Below are 22,995 nucleotides of genomic sequence, written 5' to 3'. Positions count from 1 at the left end.
CACTCCCGGCCGCGTAATTTGCAGATGATCATATGCAGGCCTTTTCAGCTCTGGCCGCTGCGCAGGCCGCGCGACTAGCACCTCAAGAGGCATGTTTTGCGCCCCTTGCCTTCTCGCACGGAAGCGCCATGCCTCACCGGTATCCTGCGCGGGCTCATGACCATATGGTCGTCTAAGGAGCTCAATCATGACGCCATCACGCGCGCTCCGTAATCGCGCGCGCGAACAAGGGTCTTCGATAGCGCAAACCTCGTTCCGAGACATAGCTCGGATAGTCCCTCAGAGTGGGTGAGACTTTCCGAAAGTATATTTGAGCCTGCCTTTTTCCCCCCCTCTATCGGTAGTTCTAGCCGATGTCAATTTTGCCTGGGGGGTTCCCGGAAATTTTGGTCCACGTGATCCATGTGTAGCTTAACCCGCAGTGCTCCATAATTTTGTATCACCCCAGACGCGGACCGGCCATGGATTTGGGTTTGGCCGGACTCGCAAGCCACGTTTCTTGACAGGTCTTGAAGTTCGTTAGTTGTCAAAGTCCGTCTCGGTACTGATCGAGTTGGCGCGGAGTTTGGAACAGCCGAGAGCTAAGGAAATTTCGGAGCTCGGGGAACATTAGCGATAGTTGTATGGATACCAGAGTTCAAGTCTGGGCCTGGAAGCACTATTCGCTTAGAGCAGGCAGACTAGATAAGCCCTTTGGCCAAGACTCGGGATGTGCCGCGGAATGGCTATGGCTTAATGTCAAGCTGGCTCCTCGGGACCGTTCCCACATGTGTGCCTGTGGAACGCATGGAACCAAGTATGGTTACACACTACGGATGGGCTCGGCAGGGGCTTGATTGGCTATCAACAAGGCTGCGTATTCGCGTTCACTGGCGTGGTCTGCGAGCACGGCAGTATCCGCAGCTGCGTTGTCTGGCATAATATTTATTCCAAAGAGCTACTTGCTGTCGATATCCCATCAATGGCTCGTGTCTTTCCTACTAATAACGGTGCTATGAAGGCCCCCCTGACTGACTTGCGACATTCTCAATCAACCAAACACCCGTTTCCATTCGCTTTATTTGTTTCGGGATTGTGTCCAAGAGCTTTCTCAACTGACCAACAGATTTGACATGCGTTTTGATAACGTTGATAACGTTGGTCACCTCCGTAGCGATACCGCGAAGCCCTTCATCGCATACTATTCGGAGACCTAGCGTCTCTTTTCTCGGAGAATCTGGCGCAGTGGAACTAGTCGAAGCGGCCACCCAGAGCTGGATGACCTTGACAAAGGGATCACCATTGAAGGCACCGCAGCCCCAGAGAGGACTGATGATCTCACTGTAAACACCTGACGAAAAGGCCAGGCGTGCCTTTGTGATCTCTCGTTCCATATGTTGCGGGACAAGATCTGGCAGTGTGGCTTGTGCATGAGATTGTGCACCCGCGCCTTTCTCGTCCTTCTCGTCGTTGTATTGTTCTGGCATATCCAGCTCGAGGGCGTCCATAAAGAGCATGGTCCTCTGGCTCCAGTCCACCTTCCTCTGCTTGCCCTGGGAGTCTGACATACGAATGCCCCGCCTCTGGCCGACGATGTTAGCCACAGCTTCCACACCTCGAATAATCAAGACCTGGTTGTGCTGTAGCTCTGGTACAATCAGTACGGCGGGACATGCCTCTGGCGAACAGCCGACGTGGATTTCTTCCTGGGTGGCCGACTCGCCGAAGCCGATGACCTTGTTGGCAGAGACGACGGCTGCACCCCGAGTGATGCCGAGAAATTCTGGGCTTGTGTCATACTCGGAGACTTGTTGAATTCTGATCGGGGATAATGGTAGCGAGTTGTAGTCGTGCTGTGCTGCCTGATCAAGAGTTCTGAGGGTATAAGTGACAGTTTCATGCTCAGAACTATTAGGTTCCGTGCGCTTTGAATCCTGATCGCGCCAGTCGGGAAGATCTGAGAAATATTTGAATAGTGTGTTCAGGTATATCCTTGCCGCCTCAGGATGTCTCTGCTGAGACGAGAACCAGATAGAAAAATCGAAGTAGTCGCCCCTTCGTGGCAGTGGGGCGCGCAGAGTGCAAAGGAATTGATGTGCCAGAATACAAGCCACTTTGCATCGAGACAACATGAGACTAGAATCCAGCGCCTGGCCATCGCCGGTCCGCACGGACTGACTTGGAGATTGCTGGCCGGTTGCGCTATAGCCAAGTACTTGTAATGTCCCAGCCTCAAACAGTCTTGGCATATCGAGAGCAAGATGTTTTATCTTTGGCCAACAGGTCTGGAAGAAGTCGCCGTAGTGGGCCGTGGCCCTGTCGTCAATGACCTCCCTCAGAAGCCCATAATCGCCAGCTGGGCCTGTGGATCCTCGAAGCGTGATTGCAATGGTCTCGAGCATTTCTGCTAGCTGCTTACTGTCTGCGATTGGCATAGTGGAGAGGATCTCCTGTAATATGTACCAAACAGGAACCTCACCGTTTTCGTCCTCGAGCTCTTCAGCGTCAGGCAGTATTGAAAAGCGGTCGAGACACCGCTGCTCAGCGGAGCAGGGTAGTTCGTACAGCAGACTTGAAGCCGTCATGGTGGAGCTTGGCGCGCAAGTGGTCAGATGGTGATGGAAGGAGGATAATGAGAGTGGTGATTGTGACAAACTTCAAGTATTCGGCGAGCTGGATGGCAAGGTCAGGGCCGCTAAACAGAAGGCTTCTCCCGGCGACACACACAAAGGCACGACACGATGGAGTCGCTGGTGGATCTGCACTGCTGGGGCTGACTGTTGACTCATTCACCGAGGCAGGCGAAACACCACCAAGCTGAAAAGAATATGACGGCAATTTGTCCTGCCAAGCCCAGAACAGTGGTCGCGCTCGAAAATGCGTGATTCGCGATGGCTTTTCTAGCTTTTATCTAAATTCGTAACAGAAGAGAGACCAGGGAATCATGCTGGCGAAAGTACACGGCTGGATGTCAGCCTTGAAATCCAGGCACCGAGTGAGGCTGCCCACCCACGGAGTGGAGCCCACCCAGGGTCCGCACCCCCAGACGCTCCTGCCGCAGATGACGTCCGGCCCGGCGCGTGATCGCCATGCGCACGCAGCCCCGCGACTGAGGGGCAGATGACCTCGCATCGCAGGCACCTCCATCCCACAGCCCCTTCTGCACAGCAACTTGACACGCCAGCCCACGAGAGTCTTTTCAGGGCATCCAGATCATTTCAAAGTCCGCCGTAAGCTGCGAAACACAAAACACTTGCTCACATTTTGCCTGCTCTCACGGCACCCAACCTGATGCGCTAGTGCGACCTCGAAAGCTACCCCGGCACATGGCGATAGCTCCCCTGGGCTGCCACGACAGCTTCACAACCGCTTTGCCTAACTCGAGGTAGCGACACCGGTAGTCTCAACACCTGCCCAACACCCGCCAGGAAATGTCTCTCTTCACCGCAACGCTGCACCCTGGCGTGGGCTTGGGCTTTCTCAGTGCGTATCATCACTGCTATCTGCCCAAACAGGACCCGGCTTGCTGACCACGGCGACAACAGTCCTGGGCGCCTCTCTCCACGACATCCTCACGCGCCTCAAGGCCGAGCCCCAACGCTTCCCGAAGCTCGATCTCGTATACGAACCCTCTCAGCCCGTCCTCGAACCTGTCATCCTCAACCTGCCCGCAAACGGCATCCGCCTCCGCTTCGATGGCCCGGAGCAGCGCCTCCGCCTCGTCGAGGTGCTCGACTTCACAAAGAGCAGAATCTCGTACCAGGATAAAGACCTTGTCAAGCCTGCCACCTCGTCCTCGAGCGGCGTCGCCTCTCCGCTGCCCGGCGGTGGAGACAGCTCTGCTGGCGCCGGCCCGGCATTCAAGAACGTCTATCACCGGCTCTTTGGGCCCACGTATGCGGGCGAGTACATCCCGCCCGCGGCCGACGACCAGAGCGGCGTCGGCACATACATACTCTCATATCCCGGAGTTGCCTTCAGCTTCCCTCTTTTGCAGTCGGCCTACTCCCCGGACAAGGATGTCGTCAACCTGCTCTCGTCGTCGGCAAGCCAGACAGCCACTTCCGTCGCGATTTTCAGCGGCAAGTCGTGGGCGCACGCGCGCGACACGTTGTGGACCGAGGTACTGCCGAGCATAAAGTCGACCTTTCTCTTCAATAAAAGCAAGGAGGTTGTTCCCGATGAGGTGTCGTGCGTGCATATTCACGGTGGAGGAAAGCTGCAGCTCTTTAGAAAGTGGACAAGTGTGGCCATGTGGATCACTCTGGGAGAGACGACACCACAGGACCTCGTTGCGGAACTCGGGCCGCCGGATGCCATATATCGCAAGAATGATCAGCGGATGTACATCCACCAGACGAGGACTGCAAGCCACAGCAGGTCACGGTCCGGTGGAGACTACAAGCGACCGGACGACCTCCTCGATACCGACCAGTCTTCCGGCGTCACCGGATCAGACGACTCCGGCGACGAAGCTGTCGACGACGACTTTTCAGGCAACGTGTCGGGCGAATGCTTCTACAATTACTTCTACCTGGGCTTCGACGTTCTCATCTCTTTGCCCACAACCCCTTCGAGGACACCGCCGTCAGTACAGCAGGCCGCGGCCAACGGATTCCAGGTGTTTCCCGAAAAGGAGATCAAGCCAGTCACTACAGACCGTCTTGTAGCCACAAAAGTAATTCTGCACGGAAACGTGCCAGGATCTTACCCGTTCAATCGCCATCGCCGTTGCCGGTGGGAAATTCCCTACCTCACATTGTCCCCAGGGCTGGATGCGGGTGCTATCGCCAACTCGGAGACCCAGTTCAGCGACATTGAGGGACAACTGCGGGAGGAGTGGAAATCGACCTATCCGTCTGAAGCTGATGCAAGACAGCGACAGCGCGGCATGGTGCTCAACCGCGGATGGGGCGACAGCCCCGGCAGCAGCTGCGAGTTCCTCGGTGGCTGGGAAGACAGCAGTGGCGGGGTTGCAGCTCGCAAGTTCGACGGGGGCAACGAGGACTCGACCACGACGCTGTACGGGTTCCCTGGCCTCGTGTTCGAGGTGTTGAGGAATGGCTTCGTCAGTGCCGTGACCGTGTACTAAGCGGTACCTGTGGTTGCTCTGGTTGGGACAACTCTCGTCGCTGTCACTGTCAGGTTCTCCTGCCTCTCTGACGGGCTTGATTTAGGCTGTGAATTCTTATTTCTTGGTACCGTATTATGCGATGACCCCTTGCCAAGAGTCAACGGATATCTGGCGTCATTAGTTTTTGATTTTCTTGGGCATTGGAGTTGGCGTACAGGATGGGACTGGACACTTCTTTGGGGCTTCATTCACAGACAATCTTAGCTTCAGCGGATCTACAACGGAATCTAGAGATACAGCAGGTGCAAAGGTCCAAGAGATTTCCTGTGATGAGGCCAGACTTGCTGACCCTTCGGAATTCTTCACACAACGCGCCAAGGCGATACGAAGCACCGATCGGCATGTGAAACGTTCAAGAGATGCGCCATTGCCTCAGTGTTTTCCGCATGCAATTTGCATAGTTTCTCGTCCTTATAAATGCACCGGAGGCGCGTGCGAGATCGGCACCGGCCTTGTGGATAAAGCCGACGTGTTGTGTTGTGTCATGAAGCGTGTACATGGGAGCAGTGGGGGATTGCTTCACGGGCGAATGTGTACGTCTTTGATTGGATTGTGCGCTTCTTTTGGTGTGCCTGGTTCTGGGAAGATCTCTGCTTCATGTCTGAGATCTTCTTCCATCATGTTTGGCAATCGCTCTTCTCTCGGGGTCTTGATGTCCCGGCTTGCAAACACTGTCCTTTTGTACTTCTGTCTCTGGGCTGTTTCTCTGGGAATCGACATTTCAGCATGTCAAAGTACTACGCACAACCACATGTAGACTACGGGCACACACGATGCAGCAAGGGCCTCAGAACGATATGCTTCACATTAAACTCTGTTACATCCCCACACCGACTGAGCCTGCACGCGCAGATAATAAAGGCACAGGCTCCACGTCAACATCAACCTCGACAACCGCGTTGTCGTAGACCTTATCTGTGGTCCCCGCCGCCATGGAAGGGATGACCTTGCCCGTCGGGCCAAAGTCAGGGAGATGGTTCAGCATGGCGCCCAGGTCGCTCCCGAATCTGTGGAAGCCTCCCTTCGCACCCTCTCCTCCATCAACAGCATCCTGTTGCTCGGAGGCAGGGACAGGGTACGTGCTCGCATCGAATGAATGTACTGCCGCGCCCAGCGGGGCGAGATTCCTGATGAACAGAGCCAGAGCGCCGACCGCGACGGCGGCTGTCCCTGTCGCACCGATTGTGAAGGCGGCTTGCAGCGCGCTTGCCGGGTCTTGTGAAGATTGCTGCATGTAGCGGAAGCGTGTCCAGCCCGGGCCGACGGATGGGATATGCCCGATTGCGGTGTCTGCGAATCTGCCAAGGATGGCGGCTAGGCCGCGGGGTCTGGGTTCTTGCCAGGGAAACGGCGGCAAAGACGATGGAGAGTCTTGGGCGGTGGCAGCGCTCTCTTCGGGCGGTGATACTGGTTGTTGTTTTGAAAACTGGCCAAGGTGTGGCGGATCAGAGAATGACCACAGCCCGGGAAATGACTTCTGCAGCGCGTTCCGCAGAAACGGTTGAGGAGTCTGCACGCGCATGAGCTTGAGATATGCGAATATTAAAAAGTCGGTCGATGAAGGCTCATCACGGTCAAAGAGGAACTTGTTGCCGCCTGCGCGACCGCCGCCGCCAGCTCCGTAGTCCTGAACCACGCCGAAGAAGTCATCGGCTAAGCTCTGCAGCCTAATCGCGGCGGTTTGCTCGGGCTGCAGCGTCTTACTGGGGCCGAAGCGAGCGGGAAGCTGAAGAAAGCCGGTAGGCGTGGTGGTGGCACCGCTACCACTCGATAGTGACGGATCATCAAGGTCGTCCACGCTGGCGGCCAGGTGCCCCAAGCCTAAGTGTTCGACCTTTTCAATGGCTGCGGTGCGTATGGACGGCGGTATCGTCCAGGTTAGGGGAAAGGGCAGGAGCTGTGAGTACGCTGGGCGGGTCATGCCAACCCAAGCCGAATGTGACACATAGAGTGCCAGGGCGAGGAGGGCTGATCCTCGTGTGGAAAGGTACGCGGTGCATGCTGCTGCGTCTGCAGTCTGAAGTGGCGTCAGGTCACTGTCGATGCTGGACAGGCCATGATTTGCGAGGTATTGGACTATGTTTGTGTACCCAGAAGTCCATGTGCCTTCGTCATCCACCAAAGCCGGCAGCGTATCTGCAATCGGAAAGGGTCAGACAATGGCTCTCGACTTATCTCATGGGTGCAGGCAGACATGGGATGCTGCAGATCCTGGGGGGAAAAAACTTGAAGGCAACATGTGCACGTACGATGTGATTCAGGAGCGGCGTCATTGCTGGCTACGAGGACCCAGGCATCACGTGGGAGTACATGGCGAAACAATTCCGCTGCAGCCAAGCAGTCTGGATCGATCGAGGCTTCGCCATAGGCTGGACCCCATATGTGTAGAGCGAGGACCATGGCTGGGTGTGTTGAGCCACAGAAAGGGACTCGCTGATCCAAAACACGGCTGAAGATGGGCGAGGCACGTTGAGACTCGGGGCAAGAACGGCGGTGAGTCAATACCAGCCTTGGTGGCGTTGTCAAGGATGCTGTTTCGAGTTGAGATCGTGCGTGCCAGTTGTCGACGATCTGGGCAACCAGCTGGGTGGTGATCTCGGCTCAAGATGAACCTTGGAATGATACAGTGAGCAGGGGTGGCAGAGGAATGTGACTGATGGATGATGCAAGATGAAAGGGCAGGGGATCAACGAGATCGGCAGACGACCCTTGGGGATGAGAAAGCCAGGTTCCGAAGACGATCAGGGGACTCGAGGAGGCGATCTGTCGTTCGAGGGCTTACTCGAGCCTCGAAGAACTGCGAGATTGAGGATGTCGAGATATCTTGATGCCATTCGGCCCAGTACCTGCCTTGGCTGGCAGTTGCGGCTCTGCATCCATCGACCACGCTCTGTGCACATTTAGCGGTCGTCGTTGCCGGCAGCTGGCAGACAAGCACCCCCAGCTGGCCGCTGCTGGGCGACCAACCCATCTGGCTTGGTGCGTTTCAACTTCTCGCATGCTGCCCCACCTGCCTTTCAGCTGCCCCATGTGGCTCTCCAGCACTGACGTAACGGTTGCATGGCCTTCGTGTTCCTGTGACTGCCCATCGTCGATCGGCGCGCGGCATGGCAATCGTTCCGGTCGCCATGGGGAAGCCGTCTTTGTGATCAACCCTTAGCGCCTCGCGTCCTGCCACTGGACCAACCACTGCTCCCACCAACGAACCAGTCATCTGGCTGACGCAGTAGTGGTCACCACCAGCCCCGCCTCCATCACCACCATCGCTCCAGTCAGCGACAAGCCTCTGCCCGCTCTCTAGCCGGTTGCACAGACAATGACCACCATCTCGATGGGCCCGGAGCAAACACACCTCGATTCAACTACCCGATCGGTCCCTGCCAGCCAGTGAAAACCCAGCAAGCGGGGAGCGATAGACAACGAAGGCAAAGCCGTCGGCAAGCCTGCGTGCACACCCCTCGTGCTCGGGCGATCCAGGGGGTGGCGAGGGACCAAGGTTGTCCCGCCGAATAAGCAAGAAAGCGCACCATGCCTGCTGTAACCATCACAGCCAAATCCAATCCAGTGGACCAATGACGGCAGCAGTGGGCAGATACATGCACGACAGCGGAACCAGCGGACATGGAGCCAGCTATCCAGCGGACATGAGCAGAGCCCCGCCCGCTCGTTTCCGCCTGCCTGTGATTCTTCCAGCGCATACAGCACGATGATACGACGCTCGGCCTACCATCCGCTCACCAACCCAGTCGCAGTACCGGTTGGGCGTGGGCGAAACTGGGATATGAGGGGATCATGTGCTAGCCCTCCCGCCTAGGGTAAAACAAGGTTCTGCGCCATGTGATTGTGCGCAAATCTGACAACCACGAGCACCACCAGTACTCCCTCCGCCGCATCGCGACCGCCAAAGGGTACTTGACAAAGAAGTACCTCATCCATGCATCGTCCACATCCTGGATCTTCGGCACCACGCTTGCCAACTTTCCCGGTCCCGACAGACCCGATGCGTTGAAGTGAAGACTCGGGGTCCTTGACGTGACTAGCTCTGTCAGGCTATCGCACGAATGGTGGAGCACAGCAACGTTTCCAGCTTCGTCATCATCAGTCGCGGAATCATGCGATCCACCGCGCCTCGGCCTTGGCAACCGTGCCGCCAGCCCTGACAACACGCCCAACGACATCAGGGTCAGTCCTCATGGTTGAAGCATTCTAGGACAGCCGGAGTGACAAAACGGAAACACATCAAGTGTCAGACCAAGTAATGCCCTGAGCAGGACCCCGCATTCCCGTGTTGCTATCATCTGGGCAACTCAAAAGACAACGCCCTCTCCTGGTTCAAAGAGAGCGGACATGAGCAGCACAAGACATGTTGGATCGTGGGGTACCTGGCATGATGGGCGGGAGCACTGCACACCAAGTCGTGGCCTTACCAATAAGAGCCGTTGTACTTCTCCCACCAGCAAGACCTGCCACCACTATCGGTCGTAAGCATCAGCGCATTGTCCTTGGACAGCCATGCACGCTTTCTCGGCTATGCTGCCGATATCCGTGGTGCGTGGTAGGTGCCAGGGTGCATGCTACAGGAACAATCTCTCCCATCACTAACACGAAGCGGCCCACAACCGCCCAGTTGTATGATTTCAACACGAAATCGAGATCTGACGTCGCGGTCGCAATGACTAAAGGACAAGGGCGCATCGACGGTCTGCCCTGCCAGGTGGCCCGTTGCGGTGGAAAACCTGTTCCAAAGCGGTAGCTTGCGCGAGTCAAAGCCAACAACTCCCCATCCGTGACTGATACAGGGCTTCCGTGCGCAGGATTGGCTACACCCAGTGGTACCTGGGACAACCCCACGTGTCGGTGCGCTCTGCAAATACCCACTATGCCATTTCCGGGGCGTTTGTTCCTAAAGTCTCAACCCTTACTGGGATTTGAGTCAGGCTTGACGAAGAATCGTTGCAAGCGCGAAAAATTCGAAAGCTATGAGCTCGGCAAGACCTGCAAGGTCCACCATCATCGGCCCCGATTTAGATGGGGTGGGAATCACGGCGTTGGCGACCCTTCACCTGGTGTTTCGGAAGAGCCCAGAGCAATGTCATTGCCTGGTCAGTTTCAATCCTGACAGCATCCGGCAGTTGTCTCTGTCGTTCTGCCGACCGAAGACCCTTGTCGATTGATTTGAGTTGCACCGACTCAAGGGATATGCAAAAAACTGACGACTATTATCAACAAGCACCTCCTGGGGGCGTCAAGCTGTCAACCGTGGCGTAGACCCCTGCGCAGCTGACGGCCCCCAAGATAGAGGTGTGGCCGCGAAGACTGTCGAGACGCCGGCGACTTAAAGACACGATCCGGCATGTTCGAGTATGTAAAGTGTGATGCCCACTCACTCAACCAAAGCCGCTGTCAGCATGCCACGGCTCCGCTTTGTCGACTAAGACCATTATCGATATCCTGATCCGCGCAAGCCAACGCCAACGTCACGCGCCTCCAAGGCCGGCGCGACCAGCCATGCAATAAGCTACCGGAGCTAACCTCCAAGAGAGTTCGCCAACGGACAGAGCGCTGAAAGTCTATTCGCTGAAGTGCGAACATGGCAGCCTTGCTGCCAGGTCCTTCCAGCCTCGCGCACCGGAAGACGCCTAGGAGGCTTGTATGGATAGAGGCCTTGCCAGACACGAACGCACGGTTTCAGCCATGTTTAATTCTGCGGAGATGTTTCCGCCCGCAGCCATCGACTGGCGGGCTCCTGGTGGCGACCGTTTGCCTGTAGCAAGTAACGTCTCATGGGAGAAGACAGCTTGACTCGTGCAGTGCCGATGCGTCCCCAGAGGCGCCTAGCCGATGATCAGCGACTTAAAAAACCTCTTCTTTGTTCTCGCATCGCCATGATACCCGTGGCGTGATGTCCTGCCATGCGAACCTTAAGGGGTCGGGAATGTCCTGTGACATGGACAGTCCCGTCACGCAACTATATGCAGGGAGCACAGCCTGCAGCACGCTGCTGTCAGCAGCCGTCCTGTAATCTTTGCCTGCACATTTGGCATGCACCAATGCAGTCTCAGATCAGAGCTAGCCGACTGCGGGACAAGGACTATTTTCCTCTTAGCTGGCAGCTAAGTCCCGGATCGACGCATGCATGTCTGGATGATCTGATTCCCTGATTCGGTGTAGCCGCATGGTGATCACTCTCGCGAGTGTGGTGAACCAGCCTCGCCGGCGTCGCAAACCAGCCCACTCATACGCCCGGCAAAGTCCGAGTGTGTTCCTGCTTCAAGATTATTGCGATGTGGATTGACTTTGAGGGGTCGCCCGCGGCAAGGGAGAGGCCCTTTTTGAGTTTGTGCCGGCGCGTGACCTGGCGGCTGGCACGAACTTGACAAGCACGCCGTCACTCACTGCGCTGGACAGAACCACCCTACCCTTTTTCGGTGTCTTTCGAGCTCAGGCACAAGCGAGGACGCCACAGGGTTACATGAAAAGAGCTGTGGCTCCTCTGTGCCATTGTCAACTCGCTTTTGTACACTGCCGCCGAGTGTATGGCGTCGCAGACACGGCACGTACAACGAGCCACACGATTGGTCTACATAGGCGATTGCCCCGTGCTGCGCCAACGACACCAGCAAAAACCAAGCACAGCATTTGCGCCAGCGCTCGTGTGGCTACGACAGCCCGCCTGGCTGTGTCCGGGGCGGCAGTGTGGTCTGGGCAAGGCCCTCATGTGGCGATTCGTTGCCCACTGAAGTTGCTGTTGTCACTTCGGTGGTTCCAGGGACTGAACGCTCTCGTCTTGTCTTCAGTGTGTTGTTTGCTGAGTACGGCCATCGGGAAATTACCAGCAAGCGAACGCACGTTGGTGAAGGACGCGAGACAGCTCTCCGACGCACATCGTCGGTGATTGGCAGATTCAACGCTGCAGTTTGGGCATCGCCTATTTGATCACAGAGGAGAAGACGTGCGTTTTGGCTGGATTCAGTGCTTGGGACGACCTGCAGCCGTTTCTCCACAATCTTTCCTGCCCAGCCTTGCGCCGAAGTCCCTGGACGCAACCATCACCACCGGGCTCGGAGCTGGCAATGCGGAGCACACCCTCTCGGCGCAACAGATTGCAACAACAAGACTCCTTTGTGTTGCGCTCCTTACGCCACCCAGCGGCGCACAGGCTAGGTACCAGCCTTGGCACACGCACAATAGACTTTGATCGCCAGGGCCGAAAGCCAGCCATCCGGCTGGCTGGGCAATGCGGGGCTGAGAAAGGGTCGGGTGTGCACTTGAATGACTGTCTCCAAGTCTGATGTCTAGAGCCTGGGCCCAGCCTTGTCCATCAGCAGCCATATGCTACATGCCATGGTCTAGTCAAGGACAGAGTGGCTCGGCTCGTCAAGCGTGGTCGTGACTCTCGAGGAAATGTAGACTCTGACCATCTTCCACGCTAAAGGCAAAGAAACAGAACGGACTCTGCTCGTCTAACGGCCAGCAGAGGGTTGCGCATAAGCCTGACAGCACTTGCTCGCATACCAGTCCAGTGGCGCGAGTGTCGGAGAAGACTGCCTAGGGGAAGCTCCTAAACAGGCACCTCTAACACTGACACCCGGGATCCAGATGCTCTCTGAAGCAAGAAGATCACGATGACGACGACGCAAGCAAGACTGCGGTCGTGCCCCCGGAAGCTAGGCGAATCGGAACAGACAAAGGGGCCGCAGCTATACGCCTAGGCGGGATTCGGCAGCTCTAACCATCTTGTCTCTCCCAGCGTAGCACCATAGCAGACGCTTCGTGTATTGCTCGTCCGTGCGGAGTGGTGGTGGTGGTGGTGGTGGTGACTATCTTCTTGTTGAGGGCGTCTGGCTAAGCAGGAAAGCCAAATCGTCCTGAACGACAATATGCCGGTGCCCCTCTCCCAAGAACCGAGCTAGCTACGACCGGGTGCGTGCCGAGAACAGCCAATACCCCAGGCGCTCCGAGGTGAAGCAGAAGAAACCAAAGGCAGGCCAAGTCACTAATCTCGCCGGTGTAGGGTGTTTGGTCGTCGGAGAAAGAGAGGGCTGAGACCCATCCAAGTCAGCACTTGTGGGTTCATCCGAGCATCCACATCACACACCACGCCACGTTGATGACAATTCCCCATCACAGCACAGTACCACACCCTTAAAGGTCGGACCACCACCCGGGGAGATCGGGAATCGTGACTGGCTCTCGATGAGCTAGGCTGTGGGTTGTCAAGAGGTACCCATAAGCGTGGCGTGGGCTATGTGTATGTATGTATGTGTGTGTGTTGCGAGTGCGCTCGAGCCTCGACGTCCTCTAGTCTCAAGTATGCTGACCACTCGCTTATCGGAAGGCAGTTCCGAAGCGCTGGTAACACAGCTTAAGTGTCCGCAGCAGAGGGTGTGGTGCGGAGGGTGTGGTGCGGAGTGCAGGTAATTTACGAGCAACCAGAACAAGACATGCAAATTGTCTTGTCTTGTTTGATCCGGTGTCACACATGTTGCACCCTCCACGGGCCACAACTCTGCGTTCGGGCAGTCGGGTCTGTCAGTTGGTGGTCCCTGGTTCCTGGATGCGTTTGTTTCCCCCTGGACCCAAACTCTACGTCGTGCGTGTCTCTCTCTGTGGCCCTCCTGGTGGGCTGAGACATTGACAGCACGGAGAGCGACATTGGTCGCCACCGCTGTGGACCGGTATTGGTGTCTGAGACATTCGGGCTGGCCGTCAAAGTTCCTAGCTGAAGAGTGTATCCTGAGATTCAGCAGCACTCCTGCTACTACTGCAGCGACTCGGCGGCAAGTTCAATTTTACCACCAGATGCCAAGAGCCTTGTCCTCCCAGAGCAATTGGAAGTCAAGTATACCGAAGAGTCGGTGTGCGGCACGCCGGCATGTCGCTATCGCGGAGGGGTTTTGGGTTTGTGTCCGCTGTGTCGTCGTTTGTATCCGTCGATGCCCATTGGGTCCTTGAATCTGTCAAACTCGCGGATGCGCCGACCCGCAAGCGCACTTCCTCCCCTTTCCCCCCCCTCTCCTTCCCCTCCATAGCAATAAGCTTTTTGGTTGTTTCGTTGCGGGGGGTTTTAGCTTTTGTTTGAGCGTAGACTATGCTCGCTTCGCTTTGCTTTGCTTTGAGTACGTGCGCGCGGGTGTGTGCGTGCGTGTGTGCGTGCGTGTGTGCGTGCGTGTGCATCCGTGCCATGCATGCATGCATGCATGCAGGAGTGGCGGGCGGGCATGCACGCGCTTAATGAGCCGTACGCGCGGAGTCTAGATCATTTGCGGCCTGTCAGAAGTCGGACTTTTTCTGTTGTAAGAAAGTGTAAGTAGCGGTGTCTTTTGTGTGTGTGTTTGTGAGCAGCGAAGCCTTCTAAGAGACACTGGAATGTGGTGGGAAATTAGGGGACGGGTAAGGGGGCAGGAGGAGGACCCTTTGCGCATTCCTGGGGTGGTGCGTGCAAGATGTTTCTGTGTGCTGTCCTTGTCTGTCACGGGTTGAGACATCAATGGGAATCCGCGCGGAAGGAATGTCGAGAACCGCCCACTCTTTCGGCCATCCTCCTGTCATGTTGAGCTGTTGTTATCTTAGACATGTTCACTGTGAGACACAAAGCATGGAGAACCGAGCAGACAAAATGTGTGATCAGGTAATAATGCGGCTGCCAAAAGGCAAGCCTCTCTCGTTCATTATTTGATGTCCTAAGTCTTGGGAGGGCGATTGCCAGCTCCCCGCGATGAAAAGTGATGAGAAAATCCAAATGTTATCCTCCCTGTGGGTATCCCGTTGCTTTCCCGAGGTCGCAAGCCAGACTGCAGGGCGCGACATGTCAAATGTCACGCCTGTGCTGGGGCGCCTTACATGATGTGTGATATAAAGACAAGACGCCGTCCCGTAGTGATAGTTCGCCCCACCCAATGCCATGCTTTCTGTAATAGTGATACATGTGTGTGTGTGGGTGTCAAAAGTGGCCCCAAAATTCCAATGTGTGCTCCCAAGTAGACCCGTGTTCATGCTCGGCGGCTGCTCCGGCTGGTTGTCGTATGCAGGCCGCCTATTAAATGTGTGTGTGTGTGTAGTAAGACGATGGTGTGCTGCGTGCTGGTAAGGCAGGCAGGGGAGGTCGAAGCAGAGTCCCAGAGGGACCAGCTCTCGTGGGGGGAAGTATTTGGGTGCCGGAGGCGAGCGAGCAGAGATGCGCCGGATGGATTCTGAGGCCCATCGCAGCCATGTCGAGAAGACGCGGCGGGCGCAAGCTGCCGCCGTAGAGGTGTGCCGATGGCAGCGAGGTAGCCGCGGCAGGCAGACAGGCAGGCAGGCGTTGTGGACAATGTGTATTAGAGCCGGTGCCATTGTATTGCCGGGTTTGCTGTCATGGCGTCACTCAATGGTAGTGTGACGAATGGTAGTAGCCCAAGCGATGCCGCCATGAGAGTTGCATAGTGTTCTGGTGGTCGTGTTCTTGAGGTATTGCCCCTGGTGGAATGCCAACTGCTTAACCGCTCTTGGGAAGAGGAGGCAGAGGGCGGTTCGGGGGAGGGCCAGGGCAGGGAGGGAGCTGCGAGGGGCGCTGCTCGGGCAGGTCGAAGAAGGATGTGGCGGCCATTGCGACGGTTTTGTGTGTTGCGAACTGGAAGTTGGCTTGGTTGTTTGTTGGTGTAAGTCGACGTGGGTATGACGACTTGGTAGTGGAGAGTGGTTGTTGTTGTTGGCTAAGCCTTGGAAGGTGGACTTGATATATTGCTGGATGGTTGGATGTAGCGGTGGTAGTAGTAATAGACTGCTGAGTTGCTGAGGCTTGGTGATTGCTGTGGTTGGGAATCGAGAGAGCAGAGGGGTCGGAAGAGGCGGACGGGCTGGGACGATATATGTAGGCGCGAGCCGGCTGTGGTGGTGGTGGTGGTTGCGATACTGGCCCACGGCAGGCAGGCACTTTGCGCTGGCGGCGGCCGAGCAGCGATGATGGCGGTACACCTCATGGCTGTGGGCCGGTAATTAGCAGAGGCACACCGCCAGGGCAGGGGTGGAGCCAGGGGAGTACCTGCTGAGACATGTACCTGGCCTGCCAGCGCCGGCGGGCCCAAAATACCAGCAGTGACGCACCCCCCGCCCGTGAAACACGCCGCACCCCACTCCCGCGCACACGCCCCTCTGCGCCTTCCCACCCCCCCGTCATCGCCCACGACCACGCCCTTCCGCCTGGCCAGCCACACACCCTCCTCTCAGGCACCCAGCACCCACTGAGCCTGTCTGCCTGTCCTGCCTTGCTCCCATGCCCGTCGCATCAGCCAGCCAGCCAGCCAGCCTGGCCATGGCCTGCCTGCCGTCCGTCCGTCTGTCCAGTTCATCCTGAACATGTCTCAATGTCGTCCCGGGCTGGCGTCGACGACGCCTCGTCCGACCCGATGTCCCGTAAACACGCTTACCACCAAAACAGCCCTCGTATCCTCATAAACTTTTTTTTTCGTGTCCCGACGCCTTTACACGCCGAGCGGTCCGTGGATCGTCAGGGTGCACCAGGCGCCGGCGAGCTACTGCCTCGACACGATCAGGATCAGCGCGCGCTCGAGCCGGCTATGACGCTGCGCTGAGCGAGCGTCGCTGCCATGCTTGGGAACCTGCGGAGATGAGCCACCTATGCCCGGCAGGGATGGGCCGTAGAATCTTCATAGAACGAGTGGATATCGTGCAGAAAGGGGTGGCAGGGGCCTCGTTCCAAGGCAACTTCAGGCGTCTCCACGGCAGAGATGAGCAGGGCCACCCGTCTCTTCATGGCATCCCAGCGCTAATGCACCGTCCAGATTGTAATACTGCGAATAGTGGGACTCACTCACGCTCTCTCCTCACTTGCGGTCAGCAATATTGTCCCTTCCAGCTGGGATTTAGCCTTTCGACCGCTATGCACATAGCGACAGAGTCGGGACGCCTCACTAGTGTGACCAATATCAACCTGGACCTGGAACCCTTCTTTTGGCAACGACCACAATGGCCTAGGCCGCACAATTCTCAACCATGCACGCGGTCTGGTCCCCTCAACATTACTACAACAATCTGATGCCCATGCTTATGCCCGGAGGCCGAGGTGCAATAAATTATTCAGCCAGGCTGTGCGGTGTTGCATTGTGTCTGACTGATCTTGCCAGTTTGCCAGTCCAGGTCCTCAGTCGGCAGGGTGTCCGGGGTTTCAAGCTCAGCTGCCCCATTGGCAGACAAGGGCCCTGACTTGCCACAGTCAAACATGGCATACCTCCGCGACATCAAACCCATTGACGTGAAGATCAGGCTTCCGTGGCATCGGAGCGCAAATGGAGCTGACGACACCGCTATGGGCAGACGTGTTCCTATGAACAAGCCTGCCCGCGCATCCGGCGCCTCGGTAACCAGTTGACCTGGATCGGCACGGCAAAGGAAGCTAAATCCACGTTGGTAAAGTCAGAAAGTCTGGATGCTACGATGCAGGAGCAACCTGTGACACCCACAGAGTTTAAGTCGGCCCAAAGTCTGTTCTCCCGACACGCGGGTCGGCCAGCGCTCTGCTAGCCGTATTGTTCACTCGTGGTTGCCCCAATGAGGCATGGCCTCGGACATGAACTCGAACCATAACCCGGAGTTTCGGCTCAGGTACGAGCCCTTCAGTCCGGAGGATGCGGATCATGACGACTGCAAAGGCCGATTAAGGTTGATTGCCGCGACCGAAACCCGCCATCTCAAAATCGAGGGGTAGCGCAGCCAAGCGGTGTCGCACGACAACTGCCGTGCTAACGACGTGGCGGTGGCTTGTCAAATCTCGGGAGAGTGTGTCATGGGCGCACATTGTGTTCGAGACCAGGCACGGCGGAGTATTGCTCTCAGCCAGGCATCCGTATTTCCTTTCTGACAGTCTGCAGGAACTGGACACTGATTGGTCGACTGCCAGAGCTTTTCGTTGTGTCTTCAACCATGGACGAATCCCATGGCTGGGTCCCACAACCTGGTCTACCAGACCGCCAGATGACAAACGTGTGGCTCATTTCGACGCCAGAGACGTTGGATCCTCGAGCAGGCCATGATCCCTGTGCGGGCTCATCGTGTTCACGGGCGCACAAGAAAATCCTCTTTGGGCTCACGTCATGACGCTCCTGCTTACTTGATTCGTTCACCCCATGGCGACCAGGGGTTGATGAGCAGGCACAGCCCTACATCCAACCAGACCAGGTTCTGTGGGAGCATCAGCGAGCAGAGGTCAGTCAGTGAGTCATTCTCTGCTAGCGGGCAGGACAGGGCAGGGCATGCCGTGCATGCATGCATCCTGCTGGCTGGGAACATTAGCGTCCCGAGTTGGGCCTTGACGCAGGTGATCGTGCTGTGGGCATGGCAACACCAACCGACATGCTGGGAAAGCTGGGACGATGACTGGTTCCTACACACGAGTCTGCCCGTTCTGGTACTCGGGGTACGCTGTCCGAGACGACAAGACCGAATTGTCCATTCGATATCCAAGAAGGAACCACAGTCTGCGGCAACGAGTCGAGGCAGCTCAGCATTGAGAGCCAACCACGACAAAAGATGACGACAGAGTGCGACCAACCGCCCCCACCCGATCGTGCAGGACAACTTGGGGCAGCAATGATGTGTTGGTGACCCAGCGGCTATTCTTGTGGGCTCTCGTGGGTACGGGTACAGGACGGTGAGCACATAATCCGCTTTTTCCTTCTCTTGCTTCTTCTGTGGAGATTGTCGACCTCGTTGCTCAAGTGGGGCACAGCCAGCTTTGTTCCCACACAATTCCTTTTTTTGCATCCTGCTCGGTTCCATGTATGATTGCATGTGAACTTGGCGCCGCATCTGCCGTGCGTGCAGGCGTGGGTTGAGTGCTTTACGACACCCGCGGGTGAGCATCGTCACAAGTCCACACACGACGTGGATCAGTAATGTGCCGAGCCTCAAACCCCCAAGACCCAAACCGGAGACAAGGACAGGCCTTCGACGCAGGATTTCGCATTACAGGGCCCGAAACCCGGCGGGTTCGGAGGTTCGCGTGCAAATTACGAGACATCTAACGGCGCGCGCGCTTTCCCCCCACCTGAACCTTGAGGGGGAAAACTGCTCACGATGCCGTTACAGGCTCTCGTTTGGGGATGTGACCGAAGCCGAAGCTAATCACCGGTTTGCGGACGGCGGAGCACGAGTGCGCACGACGCTGCCGTGCCGTGCGATGAGGGGATTTTCGCGCTCATCCGCATCCCGAAGTCCCGCTGCTTGAGCTGGCCTCTCTCTCTCTTGCAGTTCTCGTGGGCCCCACGTTGGGTTTCGAGGTTGGCCGAAGGCGTGCATAGCGATGCGATATTCTTTGTCGGCTAATTATTGGGGCCTCGCGATGGAGTTTCCCCTCTCCCCTCCCCCATCCCCACCTTTGGTGTTCACGGTTGGGTTCTTGTTGGAATATGGCATGCATGACTGACACAGCTTGGCATGTGACCATGTGGACGTTGTGTTAAGAGTGCTGGGAAAGATCCACTGCCGCACGTCTGCGGCACATACACGCAGAAGCCCTTGGCAGGAAAGGCGCCCAATGAAAAAAATTATGGAAATGGGAAAAGGCGGTGTCACATTGTCCCGCTGGGGCGCCGCGGGGCGCCACAGAGTTCCCCCTCTAGCATCACTTGAAGCGTCTAGTATTGTATGACGGGATGCTGTTTACAAGGGGCATTCTGCGGCACATGAGGGGGTGGGTATGGAGGGGTATGGATTTAGGAAGCGCCATTCAAATTTGACAACGCATCGTTTTTTTAATTTTTGGTCGTGTCGTGTCATATCATGTGCTCTGTTAGTGTGATGGGCACTAACACTAGTAAGTGCGGCAAGGACCCTGAGTCCCCTTTGTTGTTATTTCCTTTCCCACCGCCGCCGCCGCCGCCTCGCGGCAGATGGAAAAAAAGACAATGGGCCGCCATCTCGGGAAAGGGAACTAAAAGGGGAGGGGGGGTTGAGATGAAATGAGAGGCGGGCGGGTGGCTTAGTCTCATGGCCATTTACACACCGCGTTTATGGCCTCTCGTAATGTGTGGTGGTGGTGGTGGTGGTGTGCCTCGGGTGTGGTATGCGCGGCCCGCCGCGCACGCACGCGCGCCGGTGTGTTTTGGAAGGCCTGGTGGCGGATGTTTAAAATTGCCAAGCTTGAATTGAGTATAGTGCCATAATAGTGAGCGAGCGAGAGGAGTTTCAGTATCTGAGCGAAGGGGGCTCTCTACTAATCTGGTCCCTAAAAGTGCATTCTCCGAGAACCTTCTTTTGGGAGCTATTCTTGGAGATTGGAGAAAGGGGGGGGGGGGTTCTAAGATCAGGGGTTCCCATTCCCGTGCCGCCTCGTCATCGCCAAGTGTGTGTATATGGTGGTTCGTATTCCAGGTTGCGCGGCCGTATTACTTAAGATTCGCGCTAACTTGGTGCTTCTGGGAGGAAAAGGTACACGATCAAAAGAAGGGGGAAGCTATTTCATTGTCGAAACTCGCTACGAAGACGGGGTTTGTCGATTTGGCTTTCCGAGAAGAAAAAGACGCGGAACTCTGTTTTTTCCCCTTGTTCGGTGCCCTTTTGGGACGCCAACCAAAGGCGGAAGTTGCAGGCGGGCGCGCGCGCATGTCTCCGCGTCTCTTGCGCGCATCAAGACAAAACTGTAAATCACCGCTGTTGACGCACTGCGGCAACTTACACGTAGGTTCAGTCAGGGTTCCTGACTCTGCCTCTTCCCGGAAGCTAGGCTCCTTTCTGCAATGCACTGCAGGAAAAGTATTAGTGCCTCCATGCCATGCATATGCCGACATCAGACAAGCCCTGAACCCAGGGTGAAGTAACGTACGCTTTAGCTAGCGACACCACTGGCGCGGCGCGCGGCGGTTAGAAGTTCTGCGGGTTGTGGTGTGATGAATTACTGTGTACTGCGTAGGGGTTCATTTCCGGAGCTTCGGGCTGCCACACGCCCGATCCGAGCTAGGTCAAACGGTCGTCAACCACATACATACGGAATCGCGCGACTAGTCTATTAGATGAGAAATAGGTGGGGACAACGCAGAGAGACAAGACAGACCCCCTGGCGCGATATTTGTGCGGATTGTGGTAATCGCATGGGCATGGCATGGCATGGCATGACATGGCATGGGAGCTTCGGCAGAGGCGCAGCAGCAGCAGCAAGAGCCGCATTTCACTGTTTGCTTGATTTTCAATTTCCCTCGGTAAAACCGGATTGGCTGGGCAGGGGGGGAGGCAGGGCTTTGTGGGGATGGGTTTTGGTGAGATGCTCATTTGCTGGGGTGGTTCGTGCTTTGAGATGATGGTGATGGAGCGTGCTCTGTCTGCGGATATTGCATTACACTCACTGGAATGAAGAGGACACGCTGGCACAACCAGACCCCGTCATGAGTTGATGCATTACACGCGTTGCAAACATCAATGCGTCTTGGGGCGTGCGGTACGCACAGGCAGGATTGGAAAGACAACACACGTTACATACATGCGAATCCGCTCAAGAGGAGGAGGAGGAAGAGGGACACACGATCCGGCAGGATCACAGTCTGGTCAAGGCAACATTTCGGCAGTTCCTGGCTGCCGAAGGAAGCGGCGGTCAGTGTCATTCACTCGGTCGGTCGGTCGGCGCCGCCACGGAACATTCTAAAGCAACGCACGGAGGGCGGGGCCCAGCTGCCATCCGAAGCTGTGCCCGACCCTTTTCATCATTTTCAGGGGTCCTGCCCTGGGAGTACGTGCATGCGTGCGTGCCATTGTCTGTGCACCCTCGAGCATCAGTCAGACACCCTCGACTCGTCTCTCTTGTGTCCGGGGATCTGCCTGGAGCTGCTGCTTGGTCCGTCGGCATTCGGCCCAAATGCCGCCATCTTTTCCCTCGCTGAGCGGTCAAGCGGTTCGGAGCGGTCAAGCGGCATGGACAAAGGCGATGCGGCGTGCGATTGGACAACAACGCAAGAGGGGACCCCGGCTCTTTGAGACCACGACTGATGATGACGGTCATGCAACGCCCACCAGCCCCTACAAAACCCCCTGCGCACGTTTTAGATTTCCTTCCAGAAAAGTTCTACGCTGAGGCTCAAGCTTCTGATGCGTGGTCTTGTTGTTGGGGGCGGGCCAGGGGGGGGCGGTGTCTGATGGACGACGTGGGCGAAAGAGTCTCATAATTTAATCCACAATAATGCTGTAGCTTTGCATAACGCCCAGGCAGAGGACATGGCTCCTGTCTGGAAATGTACCTTTGCAAAAGCAGGCAGGGCTCTGGAGTGTTTCGCGACAAAGCCGGCCTGTGAATGCAACCTCGGCTGCACACATGAGACGACTTTGGCTGCTGGACAAGAACGATCGGCCGGTTCGTCATTGACTCCACGTTTCTCTGCCGCCGCATTGGACACGCCACGAGTCTTTTTTCCCAGCTTGTCAAGCTCATTGGACCCCTGCTTTTAGTGCGAAGTGGGAGGAGGCGACAAATAAGATTGGGAGGCGACAAAAAGAGCGGCAGAAGCACCCCATGTCGTAGCGGCACATCGCAGCTGTGGCCTTTGTTTCAGCCCAAGGCCGTGTTGCCGTTTTCGGAATATGGACAGGCAAATCTCATCGATCTTCGGCAGCCGGCTGCCTCTTTTTGTCGCTCGCGGTGCACGTCCTCGTCGTCGTCGCCGTCGTGTGTCTGTGCTAATTCTCTCTCTCTCTTGCTGGGCCGGGCTCGATCTGTAATTATCATTCCACGCCTCCCCCTAACCCCTGGACCCTGAATCCCCTGCTCCTAGTGATGGCATGTCCGAAGCATCACTTTACTCAAATTGGGCCTGCGGTGGGTACGTTCTCCGAGACTTGTCGCAGACGCACGGAGCCTGTGTGACGACGATGCAGTTTTACTTCCGGGGGGTGTGTGTGTG

General features: G+C 56.6%; 6 protein-coding genes across 6 annotated transcripts; 2 read left to right on the top strand and 4 right to left on the bottom strand.

The window, feature by feature from the left end:
- Positions 1-905: 905 nt before the first annotated feature.
- On the bottom strand, positions 906-2,834 carry B0I36DRAFT_335945 (uncharacterized protein). The gene is made up of 2 exons (XM_046155548.1): positions 2,636-2,834; positions 906-2,571 (listed from the first exon to the last, which is right to left on the bottom strand). The coding sequence occupies exon 2, from the start codon at positions 2,562-2,564 to the stop codon at positions 993-995; it is 1,572 nt and encodes a 523-aa protein (XP_046006689.1). The 5' UTR covers positions 2,565-2,571; positions 2,636-2,834; the 3' UTR covers positions 906-992.
- Positions 2,835-3,410: 576 nt separating this feature from the next.
- Positions 3,411-5,071, top strand: B0I36DRAFT_368440 (uncharacterized protein; the record flags this gene model as incomplete). Its single annotated transcript, XM_046159621.1, has 2 exons — positions 3,411-3,462; positions 3,525-5,071. The coding sequence occupies 2 exons, from the start codon at positions 3,411-3,413 to the stop codon at positions 5,069-5,071; spliced, it is 1,599 nt and encodes a 532-aa protein (XP_046006688.1).
- An 806-nt stretch (positions 5,072-5,877) lies between these two features.
- Positions 5,878-7,964, bottom strand: B0I36DRAFT_335943 (Tom37 C-terminal domain-containing protein). Its single transcript, XM_046155547.1, has 2 exons — positions 7,363-7,964; positions 5,878-7,249 (listed from the first exon to the last, which is right to left on the bottom strand). The coding sequence occupies exons 1-2, from the start codon at positions 7,511-7,513 to the stop codon at positions 5,931-5,933; spliced, it is 1,470 nt and encodes a 489-aa protein (XP_046006687.1). The 5' UTR covers positions 7,514-7,964; the 3' UTR covers positions 5,878-5,930.
- A 3,621-nt stretch (positions 7,965-11,585) lies between these two features.
- B0I36DRAFT_354699 (uncharacterized protein) lies at positions 11,586-12,049 on the top strand (the record flags this gene model as incomplete). Its single annotated transcript, XM_046157336.1, has 2 exons — positions 11,586-11,630; positions 11,702-12,049. The coding sequence occupies 2 exons, from the start codon at positions 11,586-11,588 to the stop codon at positions 12,047-12,049; spliced, it is 393 nt and encodes a 130-aa protein (XP_046006686.1).
- A 2,688-nt stretch (positions 12,050-14,737) lies between these two features.
- Positions 14,738-15,911, bottom strand: B0I36DRAFT_335934 (uncharacterized protein; the record flags this gene model as incomplete). Its single annotated transcript, XM_046155546.1, has 1 exon — positions 14,738-15,911. Exon 1 carries the CDS (start codon positions 15,446-15,448, stop codon positions 14,741-14,743), a length of 708 nt encoding a protein of 235 aa, XP_046006685.1. The 5' UTR covers positions 15,449-15,911.
- Positions 15,912-17,823: 1,912 nt separating this feature from the next.
- Positions 17,824-19,140, bottom strand: B0I36DRAFT_39109 (uncharacterized protein). Its single transcript, XM_046161410.1, has one exon. The coding sequence runs from the start codon at positions 18,971-18,973 to the stop codon at positions 18,218-18,220; it is 756 nt and encodes a 251-aa protein (XP_046006684.1). The 5' UTR covers positions 18,974-19,140; the 3' UTR covers positions 17,824-18,217.
- Between the last annotated feature and the right edge of the window lie 3,855 nt (positions 19,141-22,995).

This window comes from Microdochium trichocladiopsis (genome assembly GCF_020744255.1).
Source record: "Microdochium trichocladiopsis strain MPI-CAGE-CH-0230 chromosome Unknown B0I36scaffold_11, whole genome shotgun sequence".
Taxonomy (NCBI): domain Eukaryota; kingdom Fungi; phylum Ascomycota; class Sordariomycetes; order Xylariales; family Microdochiaceae; genus Microdochium; species Microdochium trichocladiopsis.
The sequence above is the reverse complement of the archived record's forward strand: the minus strand, read 5'-3'. Positions and strand labels throughout refer to the sequence as shown.

Coding starts and splice junctions, on each gene's coding strand:
- B0I36DRAFT_335943 (XM_046155547.1), bottom strand. CDS start 7,513: ATGGTCCTCGCTCTACACATATGGGGTCCAGCCTATGGCGAAGCCTCG. Junction 7,250..7,362: donor CGCCGCTCCTGAATCACATC/GTACGTGCACAT, acceptor TTCCGATTGCAG/ATACGCTGCCGGCTTTGGTG.
- B0I36DRAFT_335945 (XM_046155548.1), bottom strand. CDS start 2,564: ATGACGGCTTCAAGTCTGCTGTACGAACTACCCTGCTCCGCTGAGCAG.
- B0I36DRAFT_39109 (XM_046161410.1), bottom strand. CDS start 18,973: ATGCTCACCCGCGGGTGTCGTAAAGCACTCAACCCACGCCTGCACGCA.